This window comes from Phascolarctos cinereus, unplaced genomic scaffold, assembly GCF_003287225.1.
Source record: "Phascolarctos cinereus isolate Bilbo 61053 unplaced genomic scaffold, phaCin_HiC Scaffold_2;HRSCAF=192, whole genome shotgun sequence".
NCBI lineage: Eukaryota > Metazoa > Chordata > Mammalia > Diprotodontia > Phascolarctidae > Phascolarctos > Phascolarctos cinereus.
This window is the reverse complement of record NW_027555625.1, coordinates 58,922,758-58,948,576: the sequence shown is the minus strand read 5'-3', so window position 1 is coordinate 58,948,576 and position 25,819 is coordinate 58,922,758. Positions and strand designations below refer to the sequence as shown.

At 38.4% G+C, this 25,819-nt stretch overlaps 2 protein-coding genes across 5 annotated transcripts in view; one reads left to right on the top strand and one right to left on the bottom strand.

Annotated features, from left to right (window-relative positions):
• ATP2C2 (ATPase secretory pathway Ca2+ transporting 2) overlaps positions 1–3,354 on the top strand; it is a 112,350-nt gene extending 108,996 nt beyond the window's left edge. The window contains exon 27 of the mRNA XM_020989260.2: positions 2,168–3,354. Within this exon, the coding sequence (XP_020844919.1) occupies positions 2,168–2,286 (119 nt within the window). The 3' untranslated portion in view covers positions 2,287–3,354. The remainder of the gene's footprint in view (positions 1–2,167) is intronic.
• A 6,128-nt stretch (positions 3,355–9,482) lies between these two features.
• MEAK7 (MTOR associated protein MEAK7) overlaps positions 9,483–25,819 on the bottom strand; it is a 56,429-nt gene continuing 40,092 nt past the window's right edge. For all 4 annotated transcript variants that reach the window (XM_020989258.2, XM_020989256.2, XM_020989257.2 and 1 more), the window contains 5 exons: positions 19,738–20,157; positions 18,678–18,796; positions 12,956–13,135; positions 10,210–10,336; positions 9,483–9,562 (listed from right to left, as the gene is read on the bottom strand). In XM_020989258.2, the coding sequence (XP_020844917.1) occupies positions 10,211–10,336; positions 12,956–13,135; positions 18,678–18,796; positions 19,738–20,157 (845 nt within the window). In that variant the 3' untranslated portion in view covers positions 9,483–9,562; position 10,210. The remainder of the gene's footprint in view (positions 9,563–10,209; positions 10,337–12,955; positions 13,136–18,677; positions 18,797–19,737; positions 20,158–25,819) is intronic.

The window sequence follows — 25,819 nt, the reverse complement described above, 5'->3', positions numbered from 1 at the left end:
TATAGAATAAGACAAGAAAATGTAGCAATCTGCCATCATTGAATGGACCACCTAAATCCATGAAATCACGGGTCCATTTGGGTATTGGAACATCCTCGCATTTAACACAGTGCTTGGTAGAACATGGTAGTGTGAGAGATGATCTCTCAGAAGTGAAGCCTCCTCAAAGGGTCATAAGTTCTTGTCAAAATAAATACTAGATACTGTTGAAGGATGGCATCAGCAATAGGGGATGAGGTAGGCAGGAAAGCCTTCATAGGAGTTCATGCAAGCCTTGAGTTTTGAAGGTAAAATCTCCTTCTGAGAGGTAGAGATAAGGAAGCAATACTTTCCAACATGGAGGAAGCCTGTGCAAAGGCATAAAAGCAGAAGGCAAGGTATGTATGAGAAATAGCAGAAAGGATGGTTTTATTGGTCTATGGTGGGGTGAATCACAAGAAAATCTTGGGACTCTTTCAGTGGCAGAAAAAATTTAAATGTGGGCATAACCGGGATAGTATGAATATACATGTATGTATGTATTTGCATGTACATATATATATATATATATATGTATATGTTTATCTGTGTATACACACATACAAATATATGCTTATGATAGGACTAGAAAGGTAGATTGGGGCTAGGATGTGAAGGACTTTAAATGCTAAATAGAGGAATCTATATTTGGTTACAAGCCATCAAAATTTGAGTAGGGAAGTGACCTGCACTTTAGCTATGAGGAGGATGTATTAGAAAGAGTCTGGGGGCAGGAAGACCAACTAGGAGGCTCTGGCAGTAGTACAGGCAAGAGGTGATAAGGGCCTGGTGGTGGCCCTAAAATATAAGAAGAGAGTAGAAGAGAGGCCCTACAAATAGGGAGAAGATTCAAAAGTAGGAATGACAAGATTTGGCAGCTAATTGGGTAGATGGGTGAGGGACAATGAGGAGTCAAGGACAATACTGAGAATGTAAGCTTGGATGACTAGAAAGTGGTGGTGGCAGTGAGAAAGAGGAAGAGGAAGGAGATATTCAGGAGATGGGTAGATTGAGAATGATGAATTATGTTTTGAAAATGTTGAGTCTGAAATGTCCAACACACAATTGGAATTTTAGGATTAGAGTTGAGGAGAGACTGGAGCTAGTTATAGCAGTCTAGGAGTTATTGGCATAGATAATTAAAATCATGGGATCTAATGAAATCTCCAAATAAATGGTACAGATTGTTTGTGAAAAAGGCCTAAGACTTCAGCTATACACAAAGGATGATGAACAAAGACAACTGAGGAGGGGTCAGATGGGGAGGAAAACCAAGAAAGCAGTATCACAAAAACCTAGAGAATCTCCAAAAGATAAAGAGTTCAGAAGTGTCAAATGCTGCAGAAGGATCAAGAAGGATCATAGATCAAGTTAGAAAGGGACTTTAGCAATTATCTAATCCAATCTCCTCATTTTATAGTTGGAGAATTGACATGGTCGCATGGATGGGATAAGGGGCATCGCCAGGATTCAAATCAATGTCTTGGTTGAGTCCAATTTCAGTGCACTTTTCATCACATCACTTACTTGGCAAGAGCTGAAAACTGAAGCTGTAGAAGTGAATATGGTCAGTTTGAGAGAGAGGAAAGAGATGAGGATGACACTGAGGTTCTGAGCCTGAGTATCTGGGAGGATAGTGGCATCTTTGATAATAATGAAGTTCAAAATTTGGGGATGGTTTGGGAGAGAAGATAATGGGTTCCATTTTGGACATGTTGAGTTTGAGATGTGCCAAAGGCAGACTGTGCAGGAAAGAATCTAGGGCTGAATATACAGATCTGGGAATTGTCAGCATAAATGAATCCATGGAAGCTGATGAGAATATAGGGTGGGGAGGGGGAAAGGAGGGAAAGACAAAGCCTAATAGCAGAGCTCAGAAGGATGGAAGGACCACCTAACCCTCAGAATTATTGGGGGAAGGGACAAGAGTCAACTCTTGTTGATCAAGCTGGTGGCCATGTTCTCTGGGTTTCTTTTCATGAAGAAGTCTGAGGGTGGGGGAGAGGTGAATTGCCTTTGAATTTTAATACAAGTTGCTAGGACCTCATAAGAACTGAGATGGGTAGTTCCTCTGAAGAGTAAAAAAGTTTTTTACACTTGTCTCCAAAATTTGTAATTTATGATTTTTCTTCTTTTTACTTCTTGGCAGACTTGTTGTTTTTAACGGGCTTGGCTTCATCTGTGTTCATTCTATCAGAGCTCATCAAACTATGTGAAAAATACTGCTGCAGAACTGAGATAGTCAAGACTTACCCCGAAGCAGTGTAATGGATTCCAACCAGTGAAACATTTTTATAAATAGTGTATATTTTTGCTGAAACTGTGACCTGTTTTTTTCAGAGATACACACAAAGACATATTTTTAGATAACAACATCACTTATGTTGATGACCACTTGGCTGCCAGACTAGATTCTTCTTTGAAAAATCTGCCATAACCTACATCAGTTTACTCTGAATGGTTCCAAACTACAGCAAGCAAAGGCCCTGTTTCCACAATGTGCTATTCAATACACGTAAGGGCTATCATGCTGGGCACCAGTGCTGTGCCTGACAGAGAAATCTCACACTACTTATTTATTAAATTACAGTGGTTTTTATTAATAAAATATATTAAACTGAGAAGAAGAACATCTTTTCTAATCAATTATCTGAATTCTCAGACTGATTTAAGGAGGCCAAAAGGTATCCCCCCTTTATATCTGATGCATACTTGTAGATTCATGAAGAAGTAAAAAGTAGTAGAGAGAACACTAGACTCCCAAGTCCACAGACCCAGCCTTAATTGTTTCCACTTACTAACTGTGTAATCTTGAGCAAGTCACTGAACTTCTCAAACTTAGTTCTTCATTCGTCAAACATAGTGTAGAGCACCCCTGCCTGGCTCATTGGGTGGTTGTAAAGCTGAAATGGGCTAAAGTAGGTATGTGAAGCGGCAGTGAAGTGGCACAGTGAATAAAGTGCTGGCCCTGCAGTCAGGGGGACCTGCATTCAAATCCAGGCTCAGGCACTTTCTAGCTGTGTGATCCTGGGAAAGTCACTTCACCCTGTGAAGCCTCAGCTTCCTCATCCGTCAAATGAGCGGGAAAAGAAATTGGCAAACCACTCCAGTACCTCTGCCAAGAAAACCCCAAGTGGGGTCACCAAGAGCCAGACACAACTAATTGACAAAACAACAAAATGTATGTGAAATGACAGTTAAAATGTGTAAAGCGCTAGAAAGGATGGTAATAGATCAGTCACCTATAACAAAAACATCGGACCACTTCTGAAAACCAGTATCATGTTGTCAATAGTCTGGGAAGCACCACGGTTCAATAAACATGAATGCTCAAGAGGCGAGGACTAGTGATTACTTGAAAAACTAAATGAATTCTCTTAGCTTTGTAAGTAACATGTAGTTGCCCTCTAAAAAGACATTCTAAGTGGTAAGTATCCCAGTATGTTTTCACACCTAAGACAGTCTGAACTTTTATAAATTCAATTCCTATTTTATTCAAAGTATGTATCTTTCTTTTTTAAAAGAGCCATCTGGTGGTAGTTGGAAGGGAAGAGATGGTCTCACCTAGGCTCTACAAAGAATCGCGATTCCTTCCTACTTTTCACTTGGCCCTTTGTGATACCCTAATAAATTATTACTTTTAAAAAATACAATTTATTATTTATTTAAACACTCTTTTCTTTTTCAATTTTGAGTTCCAAATTCTCTCCCTTCCTTCCATCCCCTATCACAACCACTGAGAAAGCAAGCAATATATCAATTATTAAAGTAAAATCATGCAAAACACTTTCACATTAGCCATTTTTTTTAAAAGAAAAATAAAATGAGAAAACTATACTTCAGTTTGCACTCAAGAGTTCATCAGTTCTCTCTCAAGAGGTGAACAGCATTTTTTCATCATGAGTCCTTTGGAATAGTCTTGGATCATTGTATTGATCAGAGTAGCCAAGTCTTTCATAGTTGATCATCACAACACTGCTGTTATTGGGCACAAGGATCTCCTGGTTCTTCTTTCACTTTGCATCAATCCACATTAGTCTTGCCATGTTTTTCTGAACCCACCCACCTTGTCATTTCCCATGGCACAATAGTACTCCATCACAATCACATGCACAACTTGTTTAGCCATTCTCCAATTGAGAATCATCCCCTCCATTTCCAATTCTTTGCCACCACAAAAAGATCTGCTATAAACATTTTTGTACAAACAGGTCTTTTTCTCTTTCTTTTACCTTTTTGGGATACAGACCTAGTAGTGGTATTGCTGGATCAAAAGATATGCAGTTTTATGGTCCTTTGGGCATAGTTCCAAATTGTTTTCCAGAACAGTTGGCCCAGTTCACTACTCTATCAGTAAACCATTAATGTCCCTATTTTTCCCTCATCCCCTCCAGCATGTCATTTCTGATAGGTGTGAGGTGGAATTTCAGAGCTGTTTTAATTTGCCTCTCTCTAATCAATAGCGATTATAGCATTTTTTCATATGACTATAAAGAGCTTTGATTTCTTTTCAAAGTTGCCTGTTTATATATCCTTTGACCATTTATCAGTTGAAGAATGGCTTTTATTTTTATTTGAAAAATGAGGCTTAGCCATAACAGATATAAAACTATTTTAAAGCAGCAATCATCAAAACTACTTGGTACTGGCTAAGAAACAGAGTGATGGATCAGTGGAATAGGTTAGGTACACAAGACACAGTAGTCAATGACTATAGTAATCTACTGTTTGATAAACCCAAAGACTCTAGCTTCTGGGATAAGAACTATTTGACAAAAAACTGCTGGAAAAACTGGAAAACAGTATGGCAGAAACTAGGCATAGACCAACATCTTACACCCCATACTAAGATAAGGTCAAAATGGGTACATGATTTCCACATAAAGGGTGAAACTATAAGCAAATTAGGAGATCAAGGAATAGTTTACCTGTTAGATCTATGGAGAAGGGAAGAATTTATAAACAAACAAGAGATGGATAACATTATGAAATGCAAAATGGATGACTTTGGTTACACTAAATTGAAAAATTTTTGCACAAACAAAGCCAATGCAACCAAGATTAGAAGGGAAGCAGAAAGCTGGGAAACAATTTTTACAGGAGGTGTCTCTGACACAGACCTCATTTCTAAAATAGAGAACTGAGTCAAATCTATAAAAATACAAGTCATTCTTCAATTGATAAATGGCCAAAGGATATGCAGAGACAGCTTTGGGAAAAAGAAATTAGAGCTATCTATAGTCATATGATATTATAGTCAGTTAGAGAAATGCAAATTAAAACGATTCTGAGGTATCACATCACAACTATCTGATTGGCTAATGTGATAAAACAGGAAAATGATAAATGTTGGATATGTGGGAAAATTGGAACCCTAATCCATTGTTGATGGAGTGGTGAACTAATTCAACCATTCTGGAGAACAATTTGGAACTTTGCCCAAAGGGTTATGAAATTGTGCACACCCTTTGATCCAGCAATAGCACTATGAGGTCTATATTCCAGAGAGATCATAAAAAGGAGAAAAGGACCCACATATACAAAAAAAAATTTATAGCAGCTCTTCTTGTGGTGGCAAAGAATTGGAAATTGAGGGGATGCTCATTAATTGGGGAATGGCTGAACAAGTTGTGCTATACGAACGTAATGGAATACTATTGTTCCATAAGAAACAGTGAGTAGACAGACTTCAGAAAAACCTGGAAAGACTTGCATGAACTGATGTTGAGTGAAGTGAGCAGAACCAGGAGAACACCATGCACAGTAACAGCAACAATGGTAATAACTGAGTTTGTTAGACTTAACTCTTCTGATCAATGCAATGATTTAAGACAATTCCAAAAGACTCATGATGGAAAATGCTACCCACATCCAGAGAAAGAACTATGGAGTCTGAATGCAGATCGAAACATATTATTTCCTCTTTTATTTGTTTTTTGTTTTCTCATGGTTTTTCCCTTTGGTTCTGATTCTTCTTTACAACATGACTAATGTGGAAATATGTTTAATATGATCATACATGTACAGCCTATATCAGACTGCATGCCATCTTGGAAAGGAGGGAGTGGAAGAAAATTTAGAACTCAGAATCTTATAAAATTGAATGTTGAGAACTAAAAATAAATTTTAAAAAAAGGAAAAATGTGGCCTTTGTCAGAGAAGCGTGCTGTAAAAATATAGATATTACTTCACTGTCTATACTCATTTAGTAATTTTTCAATGTGTCCAACTCTCTGTGACCCCATTTGGGGTTTTCTTGGCAGAGACAATGAACTGGTTTGCCATTTCCTTCTCCAGCTCATTTTACAGATGAGAAACTGAGGCAAACAGGGTTAAGTGACTTGTCTAGGGTCACACAGCTAGTAAGTGTCTGAGGCTGGATTTGAACTCATGAAGAAGAGTCTTCCTGATTCCAGGCTTGGCACTCTATCCACTGTGCCACTTAGTTGCCCCTTGATCATAGTACCTTTTAGCATGTAATATCTCTGATTACCTCTTTTAATTAGGCCTACTTTTGCTTTGTCTGAGATCATGATTGCTACCCTTGCCTTTTTTACTTTAGCTGAAGCATATGAGATTCTGCTCCAACCTTTTATTTTAACTCTGGGTGTATCTTTCTGTTTCAAGTGTGTCTCTTGTGAACAACATATTGTTGGATTCTGGTTTCTAATCCATTCTGCCATCTGCTTCTGTTTTATGGGTGAGCTCATGCCACTCACATCACATTTATGATGACTATGTATTTCCCTCCATCCCATTTTCTTGTCTCTCTCCCTGCCCACACTGCCTCTCTTAATCTGCCCTCCCTTTTATCACTTTTCCCCTTTCTCTTATTCCTTTCCCCTCCTATTTCTCTATTGGATAAGTCACACAACTGAGTGTGCATCTGTGTATGTATGTATGTATGTATGTATGTATGTATGTATGTATATTCTTCCCTCTAATAAGTGAGGTTCAAGCATTGCCCACCAGCCCTTCAAACCCCCCCCCATTTTTTCCCTCCATTGTAAAAGTTCTTCCTTGCACACCTCTTTTGTGAGAAAATCTCTCCCATTCTACCTCCCTTCCCCCTTCTAGTGCATCCCTCTTTCTTATTTTTTCATTTTTTAGATCATTCCACTAATAATTGACTCATACCCATACCTTCTATCTATGTAAACTATTTTTAACTACCCTAATAATGACAAAGTTCTTAGGAATTACATGTATCCTCTTCCCATGTAGGAATGTAAACAGGTTAATTTTATTGAGTCTCTTATGATTATTCTTTCATGTTTACCTTTTTATGCTTCTCTTGAGTCTTCTATTTGAATGTCAAATTTTTTATTCAGCTTTGGTCTTTTTATTAGGAGTGCTTGAAAGTCTCCTGTTTCATTAAATATCCATTTTTCTCCAGAAAGATTACATTCAGTTTTGCTAGGTAGGTTATTCTTGATTGTATTCTAAGCCTTCTGCCAATCCTTTAACATGGAAGCTGCTAAATCTTTTGTGATTCTAACTGTGGCTCCATGATATTTTAATTGTTTCTTTCTGGCTGCTTAAAATGTTTTCTCACTCACCTGGGAACTCTGGAATTTGGCTATATTATTTCTGGGAGTTTTCATTTTGGGATCTCTTTCAGGAGGTGATCAATGGATCCTTTCAATTTCTATTTTGCCCTCTGGATCTAAGATATCAGGGCAGTTTTCTTGGATAAATTCTTGAAATATAATATCTAGGCTATTTCCTTGATTCATGGCTTTTAGGTAGTCCAATAATTCTTAAATTATCTCTCCTCAATCTATTTTCTAGGTCAATTATTTTTCCAATGAGATATTTCAAATTTTCTTATGTATTTTCATTCTTTTGACTTTGTTTTATTGTTTCTTGATGTCTCATGGAGCTTCCCCTTGCCCAATTTTAATTTTTAAGGAATTATTTTTTTCAGTGATATTTGGTACCTCTTTTCCCATTTGGCCAATTCTGCTTTTTTAAGGTGTTATTTTCTTTAGTATTTTCTTGTGCCTCTTTTACCAATCTGTTCCTTCTCTTTTCATAATTTTCTTGCATCACTCTCATTTCTTTTCCCAATTTTCCCCCTACCACTCTTAGCTCTTCCTAGAATTCTTGTTGGGTTTAGATCCAATTAGGATTTTTCTTTGAGGCCCTTTTTTTTGGGTAGCTGTTTTCACATTACTGCCTTCTTCTGAGTTTATGTCTCATTCTTCCCTGCCCATGTGGTAGCTTTTTATGGCCCATTTTTTTTCCCCTCATTTTTCCAGCCTATTTCTTGACTTTGAACTTTACGTCAAAATTGGGCTCTGTTCACTGGGGGTGAGGAGGTGCTGTGCCTAGCTTCAGGCTCTTTTTGTGCTGCTGTTTTCAGAGCTAGTTCTGGGGAACTGCGAGTTTTGGGTGCTTCTAAGGTGGTGTGCTTTAGGGTGAGGTATGATCACTGCTCGCCTGAACTATGCTCTGGTCTTTACCCAGGAAGAGCTCCTAGTCCCCTACAGCTCTAAGTGCTAGCACTCCTCTTTGATTTGGAACTATGACCAGGGCCCCTGTTCCCTTCCACAGCACTCCTCTCTGCTGTAAAACTGCAACTTAAAACTATGTATGGGCAATAGAGTTGCCAATCAGTGATAGCTGCACCCAGTGCCAGCAAAGGGTCCCCTGTAATCTCTTTCTGACCAGCTGTCTGACTCCCTTACCATCTCTGGGCTGACAGCTCTCAGAACTGCTGTAGCCACTGTTGCAGATGATGCACAAGCGGGCTCCAGACAGGCCTCAACCCTAGTGTCACAGACCTCTCTTACTGACCTCCTAAGTTTCTTAGGCCAGAAAACTGTCTCACTTCAACCCCATTTTGATGGCTCTGCTGCTCCAAAATTTAATTTGATGAGTTATTTTAAAGTTGTTCAGAGGGGAATGTTAGGAGAATTCATCTGGATGACTGCCCCTAATTGACCATCTTGGCCTAAATTCTCATTCTTCTGATACTAACACCAATACCCAGACCCCTGCAAAAAGATGGTTAGAATGAAGGCCAATCTTAGAGCCAGAAAGAGGATAAGTTTTGGATACTGAGGACAGGGACTGGGAGTCCAAACACTGGACTTCAGCTCAACCTCCATTTATCAGCCACAGAATCTAGGATCATTTCACCTCCATAAGCCTCAGTTTCCTTAGTGGTAAAATAGAAATGAGAATGCTTATACTCCAGTATCTGTTACAGGGCTGCTATGAGGAATGTCCTCTATAAACCCATAGAGATGGCTTTTAAATCACAGTTCAGCAATGTACACATCTGTAGAAAACTATGTCTAGGACCTATTAGTGATAACTGAGCCCAACTTTAGGGAAGTTCTACGGGTGCTTCTAGTAATTAAATCCCTTAGGTGAAATACAAAACAGACCCTCTGCAATAGTGTAATTTCATGCCACTGTGAGTCACATTACAGCAAGGTACCAAATTGTTCTACACCTGTGTCTACATTACCAGTTTATTACAATGCAGTATTTTGCCCCATTGGCATTTCCATTATCTAGGCTTCAGTTTTTCCATCTGGAAAATGAAAAAGACATGAAAATAAAAAAAGGTATAAAAAGGCTGATTAATACAAACCTAATATATTATTACTATAAAAGAAACCAAAGGTTGGATTCCCTGAACTTTAAGGTCCCTTCAGGATCTAATATTCTGAGTCTCTAAGTAATGACAGCTTAGGTTAAAGGAGCTTCTATAACATTTTGTTTAGTAACATCAATCACCTTGATGTTATCCCTCAGTAAAGATACTCTAGAAATGCAAACTGTGCTTGCAACACTGATCCAATGTTGGAAAGCGTGGATTGACGTCAAATATTTTTTAGCTGAAATGTCAAAATCTTAGCATCTAGTGGACTTATTTTATACTCAAACACTTAAATGTAGCCTATTTATGAGAGACTTTCCCTGATTACTTGAATAATTAAGATCTCTATTAGAAATTTCTGAAATAACAATAGGCTATAGAGAGGAGACACAAAGGGCATTGTTTCACTCATCCAGCCAACAGCCTTCTTGCCCCATCCCAGAGAGTTAGTTGAACCTAGATATGGTGCCAGTGGGGAGGGTTTCATTACATATTGAAATTAGGATAGAGGGGGGTAAAAACTTAGTCCCAGGATGATCAGATCCCAATTATGAAGAACATGCAGCTGAAGATGGCACCTTATTCATCTGTTTCCTCATCGTCACACGGATCTCGAAGTCCATCACTAAAACGACTTTTCCCAACCATTTCTAACAAGCAATGTGCCTCAATGTTACTGTCCAGAACAGTCTTCTTATTGGATGACTAAGGAAAAAGCAGAGGATTAAATATGTTTGCAACACCCAAACAGAGATGCATGTAATTAATAGCTTAGAATGGACAAAAGCCAACCTATTAATAATTCTCAAGCTTATTAAAATAGGCTTAACTATATTATTGCCATAAAGGAAAGAAAATGGACTAGATAATCTGGTTTTCCCTTCTTATTCTAATAACATTGTAAATAATAAGTCATCATTAAAAACCTAGCTTTGAGTTTTCAGAGAAAGTCTGTCAGAAGACCCCATCCTGCCCTGCTGGAGAGAAGGTGCAGTCTACTGGAAAAAACCATGAACTTTTCTATGGAACTTGGAAGCCATGAAAACTAAATTAGAATCTACCATCAGATTGCTATCTCAGTCTGCTAGGGCTACACAGGCTAAAATTACAAGTAGAACTGATCAAGGAAAATCTGATTAAAGAAAAAAGGGGCCTAAGTAAAGGCAGGTTTGGGTTGCTCCTTTGAAAGCTGATGATGGTCTACTTTAATAAATCCAAAGATCCAAGCTTCTGGGGGTAAGAACTCAACATATGACAAAAAATTGCTGGGAAAACTTGAAAACAGTTTAATGGAAACTAGGTATAGACCAATATTTCACATTGTATACCAAGATAAGGTCAAAATGGACAAATGATTTAGACATAAAGGGTGATATAAGTAAATTAGGGGTGCATGGAAAAATATACCTGTCAGATTTATGGATAAAGAGTTGTGACCAAACAAGATACAGAAAGGATCACGGGAAATAAAACAGATAATTTTGATTGCATGAAATTAAAGATTTTGCACAAACAAAACTAATGCAGAGAAAATTAGAAGGAAAACAGGAAACTGGAGAAAATTTACAGCAGGTCTCTCTGATAAAAATCTAAGTTCTCAAATACACAGAGAATGGAACCAAATTTATAAAAATAAAAACCATTCCTCAGTTGATAAACAGTCAAAGGATATGACTTTTCAGCCAGAAGTTTTCAGAAGAAGAAATCAAAGCTATCAATAGCCACATGAAAAAATGCTCTAAATCACTAGTGATTAGAGAAATGCAAATTAAATCAACTCTGAGATAACTCACACCTGTCAGATTGGCTCACATGACAGGAAAAAAAATGATAAATGCTGGAGAGGATGTGGAAAAATTAGGACACTAATGCACTGATGGTGGAGTTGTGAACTAGTCCCCCATTCTGGAGAACCATTAGGAACTATGTCCAAAAGGCTATAAAATTGTGCATACCCTCTGACTCAGCAGTACCACCACTGTATCTGTATCCCACAGAGTTCAAAGAAAAAGGAAAAGGACCTATTTGTATAAAAATATCTAAAGCAGCTCTTTCTGTGGTGGCAAAGAATTGGAAATTGAAGGGATGCCCATCAATTGGAGAATGGCTGAACAACTCGTGGTATATGATTGTGATGGAAAACTACTGAGCTACAAGAAATGACAAGCACAGTGGTTTCAGAAAAACCTGGAAAGATTTATACGAACTCAGGCAAAGTGAAGTGAGGAGAAGCAGGAGAACATTGTAAACAGTAACAGCAATATTGTAAGGATGTTACAACTGCGAAAGACTCACTATTCTGAGCAAAATTATGATCCAAAACAATTCTAAAGGACCCATGATGAAAAATGCTATCTACCTCCAGAGAGAGAGAACTGATTAACTCTGAATGTAGACTGAGGCATACTTTTTTTAAACTTTATTTTTATTATTTTATTTGGTTTGTGTTTTCTTTTGCAACATGGATAATATGGAAATATGTTTTGCATGAATTTACATATATAATTGATATCAAATTGCTTGCCTTCTCTAGGAGGGAGAAGTGGGAGGGAGGGAGAGAATTTGGAGCTCAATATTTTTAAAAAATTATTATTAATAAAATTTTTACACATAATTGGGAAATATTTAATGAATAAAAATGATCTTTTAAAAGCTAATGATAGTTCAGGGAGAGAAAGAAATAAATTTATGGACCTAAGTTAGGAGGTGGCCTCCCAAACCAAATATGTATGAATAAATACTTCCCCAGAAATCAACATGGCAAAATGAACACAGGACAGTCTTGGAGTCAGAAGACCTTCAGGCTTCAACACTGTCTCTGCCACCTTCTATTTGTGTGACCACTTAAGCTATCACCACCCTCGAGCAGCTGGGGCTTTAAGTTGCGAATCTGTATTAGTGAAGTGAGTCTGAACACTGGGAATACCCCATGTGGTGGGCAGAGGCCATGAAAAAGCTGAGGAATAACTGAAAGATAATGAGGCACAACAGAAAAGCTCTGTATTTAAAGCTGAAGGACCCCTGTTCAGAACAGGGCTCAGTAACCTGTGTGCCTTGGGGCAAGTCATTTCCCTGGTCTAAGTCAACATTTCTTCATCTTTCAAATGAGGATGTTTAATGATCCCCCAAATCGCTTCCAGCTCTAAAGTCTATGAGTCCTTGGTCTCTCCTTCCAAGCACCTGTATTATAAGATTTAAAGTAATTTATCCCTGGCTTCAGGGGACACATTAGAGGGAGGGAATAAGGAAAAAGACTGGTTAAATAGGGTGATGGTTATATGCTCAAGACAATGGCTACATGCTTGGAAAGTTTTAGTCACTTACCTTCTCATTTGCACAAATATCTCCAACTGCCCATACCTCTAGGATATCGAACTCGAAATTTTCCTTGGCTGATAGCTGAGGGCTGTTATAAGTAGAACATCTAGGTTTTGCTTTGCTGTGTCCTTTCCCAAAATCATAATCAATCCAAAGCCCAAAGTAATCAAACTGACCTCCCATGCCCTGCAAATGAAATGGAATAGCAAGCAAATCCACATAAGTGAATCCATCCATCCCAGAAAGACACGTTATTACTTAGTTTTAAAACATAAAATAACATAATCCTAGGTCATGTGATTCTTTCCCTGAAAAGAACAATGACTTATAAAATGGTAATCATCAAAACAAACTGGTACCAGCTAAGAAATAGAGTGGTGGATCAGTGGCATAGATTAGGTACACAACACACAGTGGTAAATGACCATAGTAATCTAGTGTTTAATAAACCCAAAGATCTAAGCTTTTGGAACAAAAACTCACTATTTGACAAAAACTGCTGGGAAAACTGGAAAACAGTATGGCGGAAATTAGGTATAGAGCAACATCTTACACTGTATACCAAGATAAGGTAAAAATGGGTACAGATCTAGACATAAAGGATGATACCATAAGCAAATTAGGAGAGTATGGAATGAATGGTTCACCTATGATATCTATGGATAAAGGAAGAATTTAGGACCAAACAAGATGTAGAAAGCATAATAAAAGATAAAATGGATGATTTGATTACATAAAAATAAGAAGTTTTTGCACAAACAAAACCAATGCAACCAAAATTAGAAGGAAAGCCAAAAACCGGAGAAGTTTTTACAGCAAGTATTTGTGACAAAGGCCTCATTTCTCAAATATATAGAGAACTGAGTCAAGTTTATAAGACTATAAGTCATTCCCCAATTTGTAAGTGTCAAAAGATATGAAAAGGCAGTTCTCAGACAAAGAAATCAAAGTTATCTATCATCATATGGGAAAAAATGCTCTAAATCACTATCGATTAGAGAAATGCAAATTAAAAAAAACTTTGAGGTATCACCTCATGCCCACCAGACTGGTTTATATAATAGAAAAGGAAAATGACAAATTTTGGAGGGGATGTGGGAAAACTGGAACACTAATGCATTGTTGATGGAGTTGTAAACCAATCCAACCATTCTGGAGAGCAATTTGGATCTATGTCCAAAGGGCTATAAAACTGTGCATACCCTTTCATCCAGAAATATTATTGTATCCCAAAGAGACTTTTTAAAAAGGGAAAAGGATATCTATTTGTACAAAGATATTTATAACAGCTCCTTTTGTGGTGGCTAAGAATTGGAAATTGATGGGATACCCATCAATTGGGGAATAGCTGAACAAGTTGTGGTATATGATTGTAATGGAATATAATTATGCTATAAGAAATGACAAAGAAGATGATTTTAGAAAAACCTGATACAAAATATAATGAGCAGAACCAGGAAAATGTTGTACACAGTACAATATTGTACGATTCATACAAGTATAAATGACTTTGCTGTTTTCAGCAATACAATGATTTAAGACAATCCCAAAGGACTCATGTTGAAAAATGCTATTTCCCTCCAAAGAACTGATGTCACCTCAGTGCAGATCAAAGCATACTATTTTTCACTTTCTTTTTGTTATTGTTATTTAAGTTTTCTTGCCCAAAATGACATGACTGCACATGTATAACCTATATTAGATTGCTTACTATCTCAGAGAAGAGGGAGGGCAGAGACGGAGGAATAGAATTTAGAACTCAAAACTCAGAAAAAAAATATCATTTAAAAAAAGAAAAGAGCAGCACCTATTTAGATCTTTTTAAAACTAGACTTATAATACTGAGTCTCTACTGAAGTCTTCCTGCAATGCTTCCTCATGTCATGGAGATGACCCTGGGTTCTCAAAGGCTATGCCATACTGGAAATGGGCCAAGAATGAGCCTGGCAATAGACTAAATTCAGCCTGGCTAAAAGGCCCATCAGCAGCTCATTGGCCAAAGGGGAGGATTTTCAGGTCCAACGGCTCAGAAGGATCATCTGCTGAAACACTGCAATCCATTCTAGGAAAGGGAGTATCCAAACCGACAAAATCACAGGTACAATAATCTTAAGTAAGACCAGGACCAAAGAGCACCAGAGGTTGTTTTCAATTTATCAGCCACTTAAGTGCCTCCAATGTGCAGAGCACTGTGATGATTCCGTGGCATGCCAGCTGCCTAGGCTGGCCTCTTCCCACCTGCAAGGGAGACAGAGACTGATCTCCCAACTTGTAGGCTGAGGTAGTGGACTTGGATTACTTCTTACTTCCCACTGCCATTTCCAAGCTCATTTTCTACCAACATTATTCAGTAAATTGTCCTTTGAGGTTCATTTAATTCCTATCTGCCACTCACCCAACATTCTGGCAGCTGTTGTCTACAAACCTCCAGGACACGCTTTCCTCAATGAGTTCAGTGCCTGGGCTTACAATGCTTCTCTCTTTCCCAACTCCTGCCCTCATACTAGGGGACTTTAATATAAACACTGATAATCCCTCAAATACCTTAGCTCCCACTTCCTCAACTTACTAATTTCCCATTACCTATTCTTCCATACCACTTTGGCTAAACACAAATGGTCACAATCTCCACCTGTGGCCATTATCCACAAATGTAAAGCTTCTGTGTTCAGCAATTCTGAAATTCCCTTTTATGATCACAATGTTGTTATTTCAGCACTCCCTCTGCCCTAGTCTTCATCCTTATCATTACCTCCAGTCCCTCAAGCCCTTAGTTCTGTCCTAGGCTATCACCCCTAAACTGCCCCTACTCTCCTCCCTTCCCCACTTTGACCCCTTGGTGAACCAGTTCAACTCTACACTGCCCTCTTCTCTTGAGTCCCTTACTCCTTTATCCTATTACCAAGCTTGCCCTGCTAAGCCTCAATCAGCTGCCTTCCCTCCTACTTATGTGCTGCTGAATGGAAACTGAAGAAAAATTGTAAAACTGTGCTGACTGGATGCACTACAAATTTATGCTATGTGACTTCAATGGGACCCTCACTGAAGCAAGTCTTATCTTTCAGCACCAGGTCATCCCTTATCCCAAAACCTCCAGTCGCTCCCTGTGGCCTCTAGGATAAAAACATAAAACCTTGGGTTAGACAGTCAAGGCCCTTCATACCTCACTTTCTCCCCCAACTTTACCAGTCTCCTTATGCCTCACTCTCTTCATATACTTTGCAACTCAATAGCCCTGGTCCTCTTTACTGTTACTTGAACAAAATACTCCACTACCTCCTGACTCCAGGCATTTTTACTAGCTGCCACCATGCCTGCAGGATTCTTTGCATGCTCATCGCCACCTCCTGGCTTCCCTGACTTCCTTCAAGTCTCCAATAAAATCTTACCTTCTACAAAAAGTCTTTCACAATCTCCCTTAATGCTAATGCCTTCCCCCTGCAGATTATCTCCAGTTTACCCTGTATATATCTTGTCTGTACATAGTTGTCTGCATATTGATTCCTCTCAACTGACAGTGAGCTCATTGAGAACAGGAACTGGCCTTTCTTATCTCCAGCATTTAGCACAGTGCCTGGCACAATAAATGTTTACAGACTGACTGTACCAAGCCCTAGGGTTATAACGATGAAGAAAGACTCTGTCTGTTCCTTTGGAACAAGATCCATCCATCCATCCATAACTATGGTGCAAGGCTGAATATATAATGCAGAAGTCCAAGGAAAGTATAATGACAGACATGTGAAAAGAGAAAAAGCAAAGATCATTTTCAACTGGGGCAGTGAAGAGGAGAGGCAGAAGTGGGCTCCATCATGCCCTTAAATCCCAAGTCTACTTGGAAAAATAATACTTATGTATTGTAAACAATCAGAGAATAATACAAGACAGTATAGAAGGGTTAAATGGGTATGGAGGAGAGAAGACAGGATATAGAACAGCCATTATGGGGAATATGACAGTCAATAAGTCCTAAAGAACCAAGGATCCAGCTACAGACCAAAAATTTGTAGTGGAGCCAGGCAGCACAGTTTTCTTACTTCACCAGAAGCATTCTAACACTTGAAAATAGAAAAGTAAATACAAAGTGAGAGTTAGCCAGGATTTGGGAAGGGGGAGGTTGGAAGAAGGATTCAGAAGACATAGGTTTCTTCCATTCTCAGCTCTGCCACCAACAAGGTATGTGACTTTGGGTCAGCGACTTTAGCCCTCTGGCTAGTTTCTTCATCTGTAAAATCTCTAACTGGTTCCTTCCTTACTGCCCACAAACATGCCCAGATCATTCCCATTCTTCAAAAGACAAAAACAAAACACCTTCATTTGCCCCTGATATCTCCTCACTGAACTCCTAGAAAAATCTGTCTGAATTCCTCACTTCCACTTCTCTCACCTTCCATTAATATTTCAATTCCCTATAATCTAGATTCTGATTCCACTACTCAACTGAAATCTCTCTCAGAGGTCACCAACAACATCTTAGCTGAGAAATCCAATGGCCTTTTATCAGTTCTCATTCTTCCTAACCTCTCCCTAGTTCAGGGATGAACTTTTTTGTGTGTAATAGACCCCTTTGGAAGTCTGGTGAAACCTATGGACATTTACCCAGAATAATTTTTAAAATTCATAATGAGAGGAAATGCTAAATTTCAGTTAGAGGTTAGTGAAAATTAAAATGTAAATTTTTTTCCACCCCAAGTTTACAGACTTCCTGAAATCTCTCCATAGGCTCCTTGGAGGGTTGTGAGGGGAATAAGCCCCAGGTTAAGAACACTCGTCCTAGACACTGTCTCTTCCTTGGGCTTTCCTGTTATTGTCTTCTTCTGGGTTGTCCTGCTGCTGGACATCATGTCTGTCTCAGTCACTATGCATGGGCATATCCAAAGGCTTTGCCCTGGCTCCTCTCCTCTCTACACTCTGAGTGCTCTCATTAGCTCCAACTCATTTTCTGTGCAGATGACGCCTAGATCTCTCTGTCTCTGGCCCCCTCCTCTTCCAAGCACCGTTTCTACAACTACTTCACGTCCCGTAGGTATCTCAAACTCAACAAGTCCAAAACAGAACTAGTTTCCCCTGGAAATTCCTTCCTTTCCCTACCTTCCCTACATCTGCTGAAGGTGCAACCTTTTCAATCAATGAGGTTTGAGATGCTAGAATAATCCTCAACTCTTCCCTCTCCCTGGCCCTCCACACCGAATTAGCTGCCAATTCCTATTCAGTATATGCCTCTACATCTCTTAAATCTGTCCTTTTCACTCCATTCATATGGCCACTCCCTGGGTCAAGACCTCATCATCTCTCACCTACCTACTGCAATAGTCTTTTAATTGGTATCACTGCCTCAAATCTTCCCCTTCTCTAACCCATCCCCAATATAGACATCAAACTAATACTCCTTTTTTTTTTTGCTTCTGCACTCCCAGCACTGAGCCCAGAGCAGGCAATCAGTGCTCAAAGAACTAAACTAGCCATCATCTCCAGTGGGGACTTCCTCCATGCTTCCCAAGGCTGGTCCTCAGCAGACACCATTTGTCCCCAGGCCTATGACAGGGGTCCTCCCAGTCTGGCAAGACCCGCCAAAGCTTAGACTTCCCCAGTGCCACCTTTTAAAACTCAGGGTTACCTCCAAGCACCAAGGAAATGTGAGGAGAGATTCTCATTGAGGATGAGCTGTTGACTCTCATCAGAGAGGTGAGAACTTAATCCATTACTCTACAAATTCATTGTCACTTACCAATCCATTTGGTATAGTTTGTTGTCCATGATTCAAATACATATAATGATCATTGTATCCACTGTATGTATACACTGCAATGTTGGGGGAAATGGTAAACAGGAAGGATCTACTGTCCCCTAAAAATAGCCAAAAATTAAAACATGTTTGTATCACTGAGTACGCAATTAACAGAATCTACCCAAAATATAAATTCCAGAAAACAAGAGGCAATCCTATTCATGATTTATCACTGATGAAGCACTGTTTCTTTTAGTAGTTCTGTCTTACAGACAAGTAAGGGAAAGATTCAGAAGGTTCTGAATTCAGCATTTGCAGGATAGGTGGTTCTGGCTATACTGCTATTGTCTTGGACTGTGGGCTTCCAATAAGTACTCATAGTGTGTGCGTGCGTGTGTGTGCGTGCATATGTGTGTGTGTGTGTGTGTGTGTGTGTGTGACAGAGAGAGAGAGAGAGAGAGAGAGTATGCTCAGCCCTACTGTAACCTTTAATGTAAAGTCACCCTCTGCTGGACTTTTTTCTAGGAATTCAAATACATACTAGCTGACCTCCACCTTTCTTCCGCCACACTGGTGGATGGAGGAGTGTTCTGAAGAAGATTGATGATGTTACCAGTAAGGTGGAAGATCTGGAGCACTTCAAACCCAGCACAGGTGCATCACGAGTGTCGGTGGGATTAAGCACCGACTAAGCTATGACTGAAAACTAACATGAAAGATGAAGAAGTGAGTCTAAGGAAATTCTCCTCTCTCTATTCCTCTCTAAAATGGAGAAAATCCCTACTGACCTGCCCTACATCCTACGCTCTAAGGGTTCCTACGAGGCTCAGAGCCTTTACAATCAGAAGGGACTCCACAGGCTGTGCAGCCTGGTCCTCCCCCTACAGAGGGCCTCACTTCTCTACAAGCGACATAAGATCTACACAAAAATGAGGTATTATTAGCCTCCCAAAATGCTAGGAAAAATCAGCAGGAAGAAGATCATAGCCTTCTGGCTACAGATGTCCATGTGATGAAAATTTCCAATTACAGGGTTCACTGTGACAACGTGCAGACTTACCTTGAAACTGGCCCTTGACTGCCCAGGAATGAGATGAAAAGCCACCAAATACGTGACCATCCCTGTCCTTTACCACTAATAAGCACGGACCTTTGTCTATAATATTCCCACAAAATTTTGCAAAATTGCAGCCATGAATTTGAGAAGAAAAAATCCGTTTCCACGTGTACTGTAGTTTTATAGGCAGGTGAGAGTTGATGTAAATGATGGCAGGAATGTTAAAGAGGCTCATGAATTCTTTGCCATCTTTACATTCTGGGATGAAATTGGCCAGCTCTGTGTGAGAATGCAAAACCAGGAATCCTCGCCTGATGACCACATTTAAGAAAGTGGAGATCTGGGGCACTTTAAGCAGCCAGTCTTCGATCAAACTGTTGTCACAGCACAAATTGTCTTTGTCTGTCTCTTCATCTGAGGGGCCTGGGGGGAGAGAAATATAGGGCAAAGACATTCAGTTTCACAAAATTTTCCTACTAGATTATTCAAACTTCTAAACTACTTTTCTTCTCTGCAGCAAAGTCCATTACAGACATGATGGTGATATTTTTAATTTCACAGCAGCCCACGCCCTCAACCCTTGAACAATCTGTATCATAGTAAACCCCAAAGGCCCATGGACCAGCACCCAACAGCTGCTTTGTCTGAGGTCATCAAACAAAAAAGAAAATAGCTTCATAAGTCACTTCTGAGGACTTCATGGAGTGTTAGAACTGGACAGCACCTGGAAGATCCAGCCACTTCATCTGCAGAGAAGGAAAGTAGGAGCAGCAAGACAGCAGCTCACCCATACTGAGGCAACTGAGGAAGCAGCAAGCCTAGACTTGCCCTTCTAAGCTTTCACTGCCTTCTTCATCTTGGTATCAAAGAGCTGGATGAATGTGCAAAGCAGGCATGGGGAAGCTACCTCAGTCTTGATTGGTATAACTAAAAACAACTAGCACCTAGAAAGTGTAAGATCATGACCAGGTAAGTTTAGCCCACTGGTCTATCATTTCCTTAAGAACTTCAGATACTCTACATTCTATGATAGACTTTTTATTCTTATAAAAATTAGAGTATTGCTAGGCATGATGGTCCACACTTGTAGTCCCAGGGGCTGGGGAGGCCGAGACTTATGATCGCTGGAGTTCAGGAGTTCTGAGCTACAGCGGGCTATGCTGACTGGGCTTCCACACTGCATCCAGAGCATAAACTTGGTGAACCCCAGGAAAGAAAGGACAAGCTACCTCTAGGAGGGCAAACCAGCTCAGGTCAGAAAAATAGGAGCAGGTCAAAGCTTCCACTCCAATAAATACTGTAAATGGTTGCTATGCCTCAAGCCCAGGAGAAACAGGAACGCCCAGTCTCAAAACAACCACCATGACCAAACCAAACTACAGTTTTAAGATACAATAACACACCAATTCAGTCTCTCATTTAGATTTATTGTCTTAGTTAAAAGAATCAAAGAAAACATAAGGTTTATATTTTTATCACAGCAGCTTTAAAAATCTAGTTATTTTTGCAAGCACTTTCTAACCATTTCATTGTTTTTTTGTGAAATCCCTTCACGTTTTTAGATTTCAAATTAAATTTTATTTTTTAAATACTTCTCATTTCTCCTGGAATTCAGAAGGTTTTTAACTGATTGAGAATAATGAATAACAGTGACAATAATGGACATCCTTATCTCACCCCCGATCTTATTGGAAATGCTTCTAGCTTATCCTCATTACCTACAATGCTTGCTGTTGGTTTTAGATCAATGCTACCTATCATTTTAAGGAAGACTCTATTTATTCCTATGCTCTTTAGTGTTTTTAACAGTGTTGAATTTTATCAAATACTTTTTCTGCATCTATTGAGATAATCATATGATTTCTGTTAGTTTTGTTGTTGATACGGTCAATTGTACTGATTAGTTCTCCTAATATTGAACCAGTCCTGCATTCCTGGTATAAAATACTACCTGGTCATAGTGTATTATCCTTGAGATGAGTTGTTATAATCTCTTTGCTGATATTTTATTAAAATTTTTTGCATCTATATGCAATAAGAGAAGAAAAAGAAATCAAAGGAATTAGAATAGGCAAAGAAAAAACAAAACTATCACTTTTTGCAGATGATATGAAGGTATAATTAGAGAATCCTAGAGAAACGATTAAAAATTACTTGGAGTAATAAACAAATTTAGCAAAGTTGCAAGATATAAAATAAACCCACATAAGTCACCAGCATTTTTATATATTACTAACAAAGTCCAACAGCAAGAAATAGAAAGAGAAATTCCATTCAAAGTTACTAAAGACATTATAAAATATTTGGGAGTCTATCTCCCAAAACAAACTCAGGAACTATATGAACACAATTACAAAACACTTTTCACACAAAGTCAGATCTAAATAATTGGAAAAATATCAGTTGCTTATGGGTAGGCTGACCTAATATAATAAAAATGACAATCGTACCTAAGCTAATTTACTTATTCAGTGCCATACCGATCAAACTACCAAAAATTATTTTATAGAGCTAGAAAAAACAGTAACAAAATTCATCTGGAAGAACAAAAGGTCCAGAATATCAAGGGAACTAATGAAAAGAAATGCAAGGGAAGGTGGCCTAGCTGTACCAAATCTTAAATTATGTTATAAAGCAGCAATCATCAAAACTACTTGGTACTGTCTAAGAAATAGAGTGGTAGATCAGTGGAATAGGTTAGGTATGCAAGATATAACAGTCGATGACTATACTAATCTACTATCTGATAAATCTAAAGACTCCAACTTCTGGGATAAGAACGCACTATTTAACAACAGCTGCTGGAAAACAGTATGGCAGAAAGTAGGCATAGACCAATATCTTACACCCTATACCAAGATAAAGTCAAAATGGGTACATGATTTAGATATAAAGACTGATACTATAAGCAAAGAGAGAGTAAGGAATAGTTTACCTGTCAGATCTATGTAGAAGGTAAGAATTTATGACCAAACAAGAGATAGACAACATTATGAAATGCAAAATGGATGACTTTGGTTATGTTAAGTTGAAAAGTTTTTGCATAAAGACAATGCAACCAAGATTAGAAGGAAAGCAGAAAGTTGGGAAACAATTTTTACAGCCAGTGTCTCTGATAAAGGCCTCATTTCTAAAATATATTATATAGAGAACTGAATAAAATTTATAAGGATACAAGTCATTCCCCAATTGATAAATGGTCAAAGGATATAAACAGGCACTTTTCAGATGAAGAAATTAAAGCTATCTACAGTCATATGAAAAAATGCTCTAAATCACTATTGATTAGAGAAACAAATCAAAATGACTCTAAGTACCACATCATACCTATCAGATTGGTTAATGTGACAAAATAGGAAGATGATAAATGTTGGAGAAGTTATGGGAAAATTAGAACACTAATGCATTGTTGGTGGAGTTGTGAACTGATCCAACCATTCTGGAGCAATTTGGAACTACGCCCAAAGGGCTATAAAATTGTGCATACTCTTTGACCCAGCAATAATACTACTTCTAGGTCTGTATCCCAAAGAAATAATAAAAATGGGAAAAGGAACCAATGTACAAAAATATTTATAGTAGCTCTTTTTTATGGTGGCAAAGAATCGGAAATTGAGGGAATGCTGAACAAGTTGTGGTATATGAATGTAATGATTGTGCTACAAGAAATAGTGAGTAGGCAGACTTCAGAAAAACCTGGAAAGACTTGCATGAATTGATATTGAGTGAAGTGAGCAGAACCAGGAGAACATCATACACAGTAACAGCAACAATGTGTAATAACTGAGTTTGTTAGACTCTTCTGATCAATGCAATGATCTAAGACAATTCCAAAAGACTCATGATGGAAAATGCTATCCACATCCAGAGAAAGAACTATGGAGTCTGAATGCAGATCAAAGTATACTATTTGCTCTCTCTTTTTTTTTAATTGTTTTGTTCTGTTTCTTCTATCTTGTGGTTCCTCCCATTAGTTCTAATTCTTCTTTACCTCATAATTAATGTGAAAATATGCTTAATATGAATGTATAAGTAGAGCCTCTATCAGACCATCTTGGGGAAAGGGAAGAGGGAGAGGGGAAAATTTTAAACTCAAAATCTCATGGAAGTTAATGCTGAAAACTAAAACTAAAACTAGATTATTAAAAAAAAAAGTTCCAGAAAGAAAGTGCCTACATTCTCCAGGACTTGTCCAATTGCTTTCCTCAAAATCCCAATAGGTCTTCTGCCATATTAGGTTCATTTCTTTGAGGAAAAATACCCCCCCCCAAAAAAAAAAACCAAACATGATGAAGGGACTCTAATAGGTTTTTATCAAATTTAATGTTTTTACCATATAGAAACCAAAACACTCCAGTCTCCAACCCAAGGGGTACTTTGTCTACTGTATATATGATTTCTATTCCCAAGAAACTACAAGCAATATTAGTATACAAATACACATACATGCAGAGGAAATAACAATCACTGTATCTTAGACTCTAATAGAAATGTGTTCCCTCATTTTAGCAAATCCAACAAGGTGCTCCCCGAGTATGAACAATCACACACAGGCACAGAAGAAATCTAAGACCTATTTCTCTTCCTGATGCTGGCAATTAGCCAGCCTACCACTATAGGATAGTATTTACCTCACACCATCAGTTTTCTTATCTGTAAAATGGGGACAGCTAGGTGGCACAATGAATAGAGTGCCAGGCCTGGCCTTAGACACTTACTAGCTGTGTATCTCTGGGCAAGTCACTTCACCCTGCTTGCCTCATTTCCTCATCTATAAAATGAGCTGGAGAAGGAAATGGCAAATCACTCCAGTATTTTTTTCAAAAAAAACCTAAATGGGGCTAAGAAAAGTCAGACATGACTGAAATGACTCAGTAACAAAAACGGAGGCAGTGATAGCACCTCCCTGCCAGGGTTGCCATGAGGGTCAAACGACATAACACTTGTAAAATGCTTGGCACAGAATCAGACACCCAGAAGCTTTTATTATCATTATTATTATTATTATTATCATCATTTTCAAAAGTTTTGAATAGGCTCTATTCTAATGGGTGTCTTGCATATTAAACGGTTTAACATATATTAAATGGTTAGGGATGGAAATGTTTCAGCCAGCCACAGCTTAAGTTTTACTTACAAGAATGGGAGTCGTACCTAATTTACACCAAGAGCACCAAATTTACACTCACATAAGTGATTATATGTAAACACTGAAAGTTCAGTTATCTTTGTGACCCTACTGGAATCACCAACCACTGTGCTATACACTATTCATAGTGCAATGAAAATATTTCAACCAAAGAACTGAATCCCGTTACAAAGAAACAGCCAGTTTTTTAGGGCTAAAAAGGAAACGAGACAGAACCAATTTTGGCAAATGTAGCGAGGTGCAGTTCTACATATACCAAGGTGATTCCCACGCCACTAGGAATACTGCTTTGTTGACTTGGATACTGGTTTTATTCAATGAGAAATCCCTATAGCATACATATTTCAAAAATCCTAATGAAGTTGGCAGTCAATTAGAAAGTGTTCTTTTATTTATATATAAAAATATAAATATCAGTATATAACACTAAGCATGCAAAATGTTATGTTGGTTGTTCAGAATTCTTAAAAGAATAAAGGTGAATTGTTTCCTGGCTCCCAGTGCCTGGGCTGGTGGGGAATACAAAATGAAAGTTAAGACAAATCATACACTAGCAGAAATCTCAGACAAAAACTTCCTTAAATACCCCTGAAATGCTGTGAATTACCTTCTGAACTATGGCAGTTCACAAAGCAACTTAGAAGTCCTAACATTTTGTAGGCCCTCCCAGCTTAAGTAGGTAACAAGTAGCCAGGAAACAGTATTTCCGCCACATTCCTCCCTTTCTCAACACAGAAATGCCCAAATCATTACAAACACAACATTCTGAAAAACATGTCAAAATTTATTAATAATTTTTGACCATATTCAAATATAATTTCAGCAGAAGGGAACCGTATCATTTACCCCCTCAGTTTCCATTAATTTTTTAAAAAATTTAATTTTTTATTTTTAACACTCTTTTATTTTGAGTTCCAAAGTCTCTCTCTCCCTCCC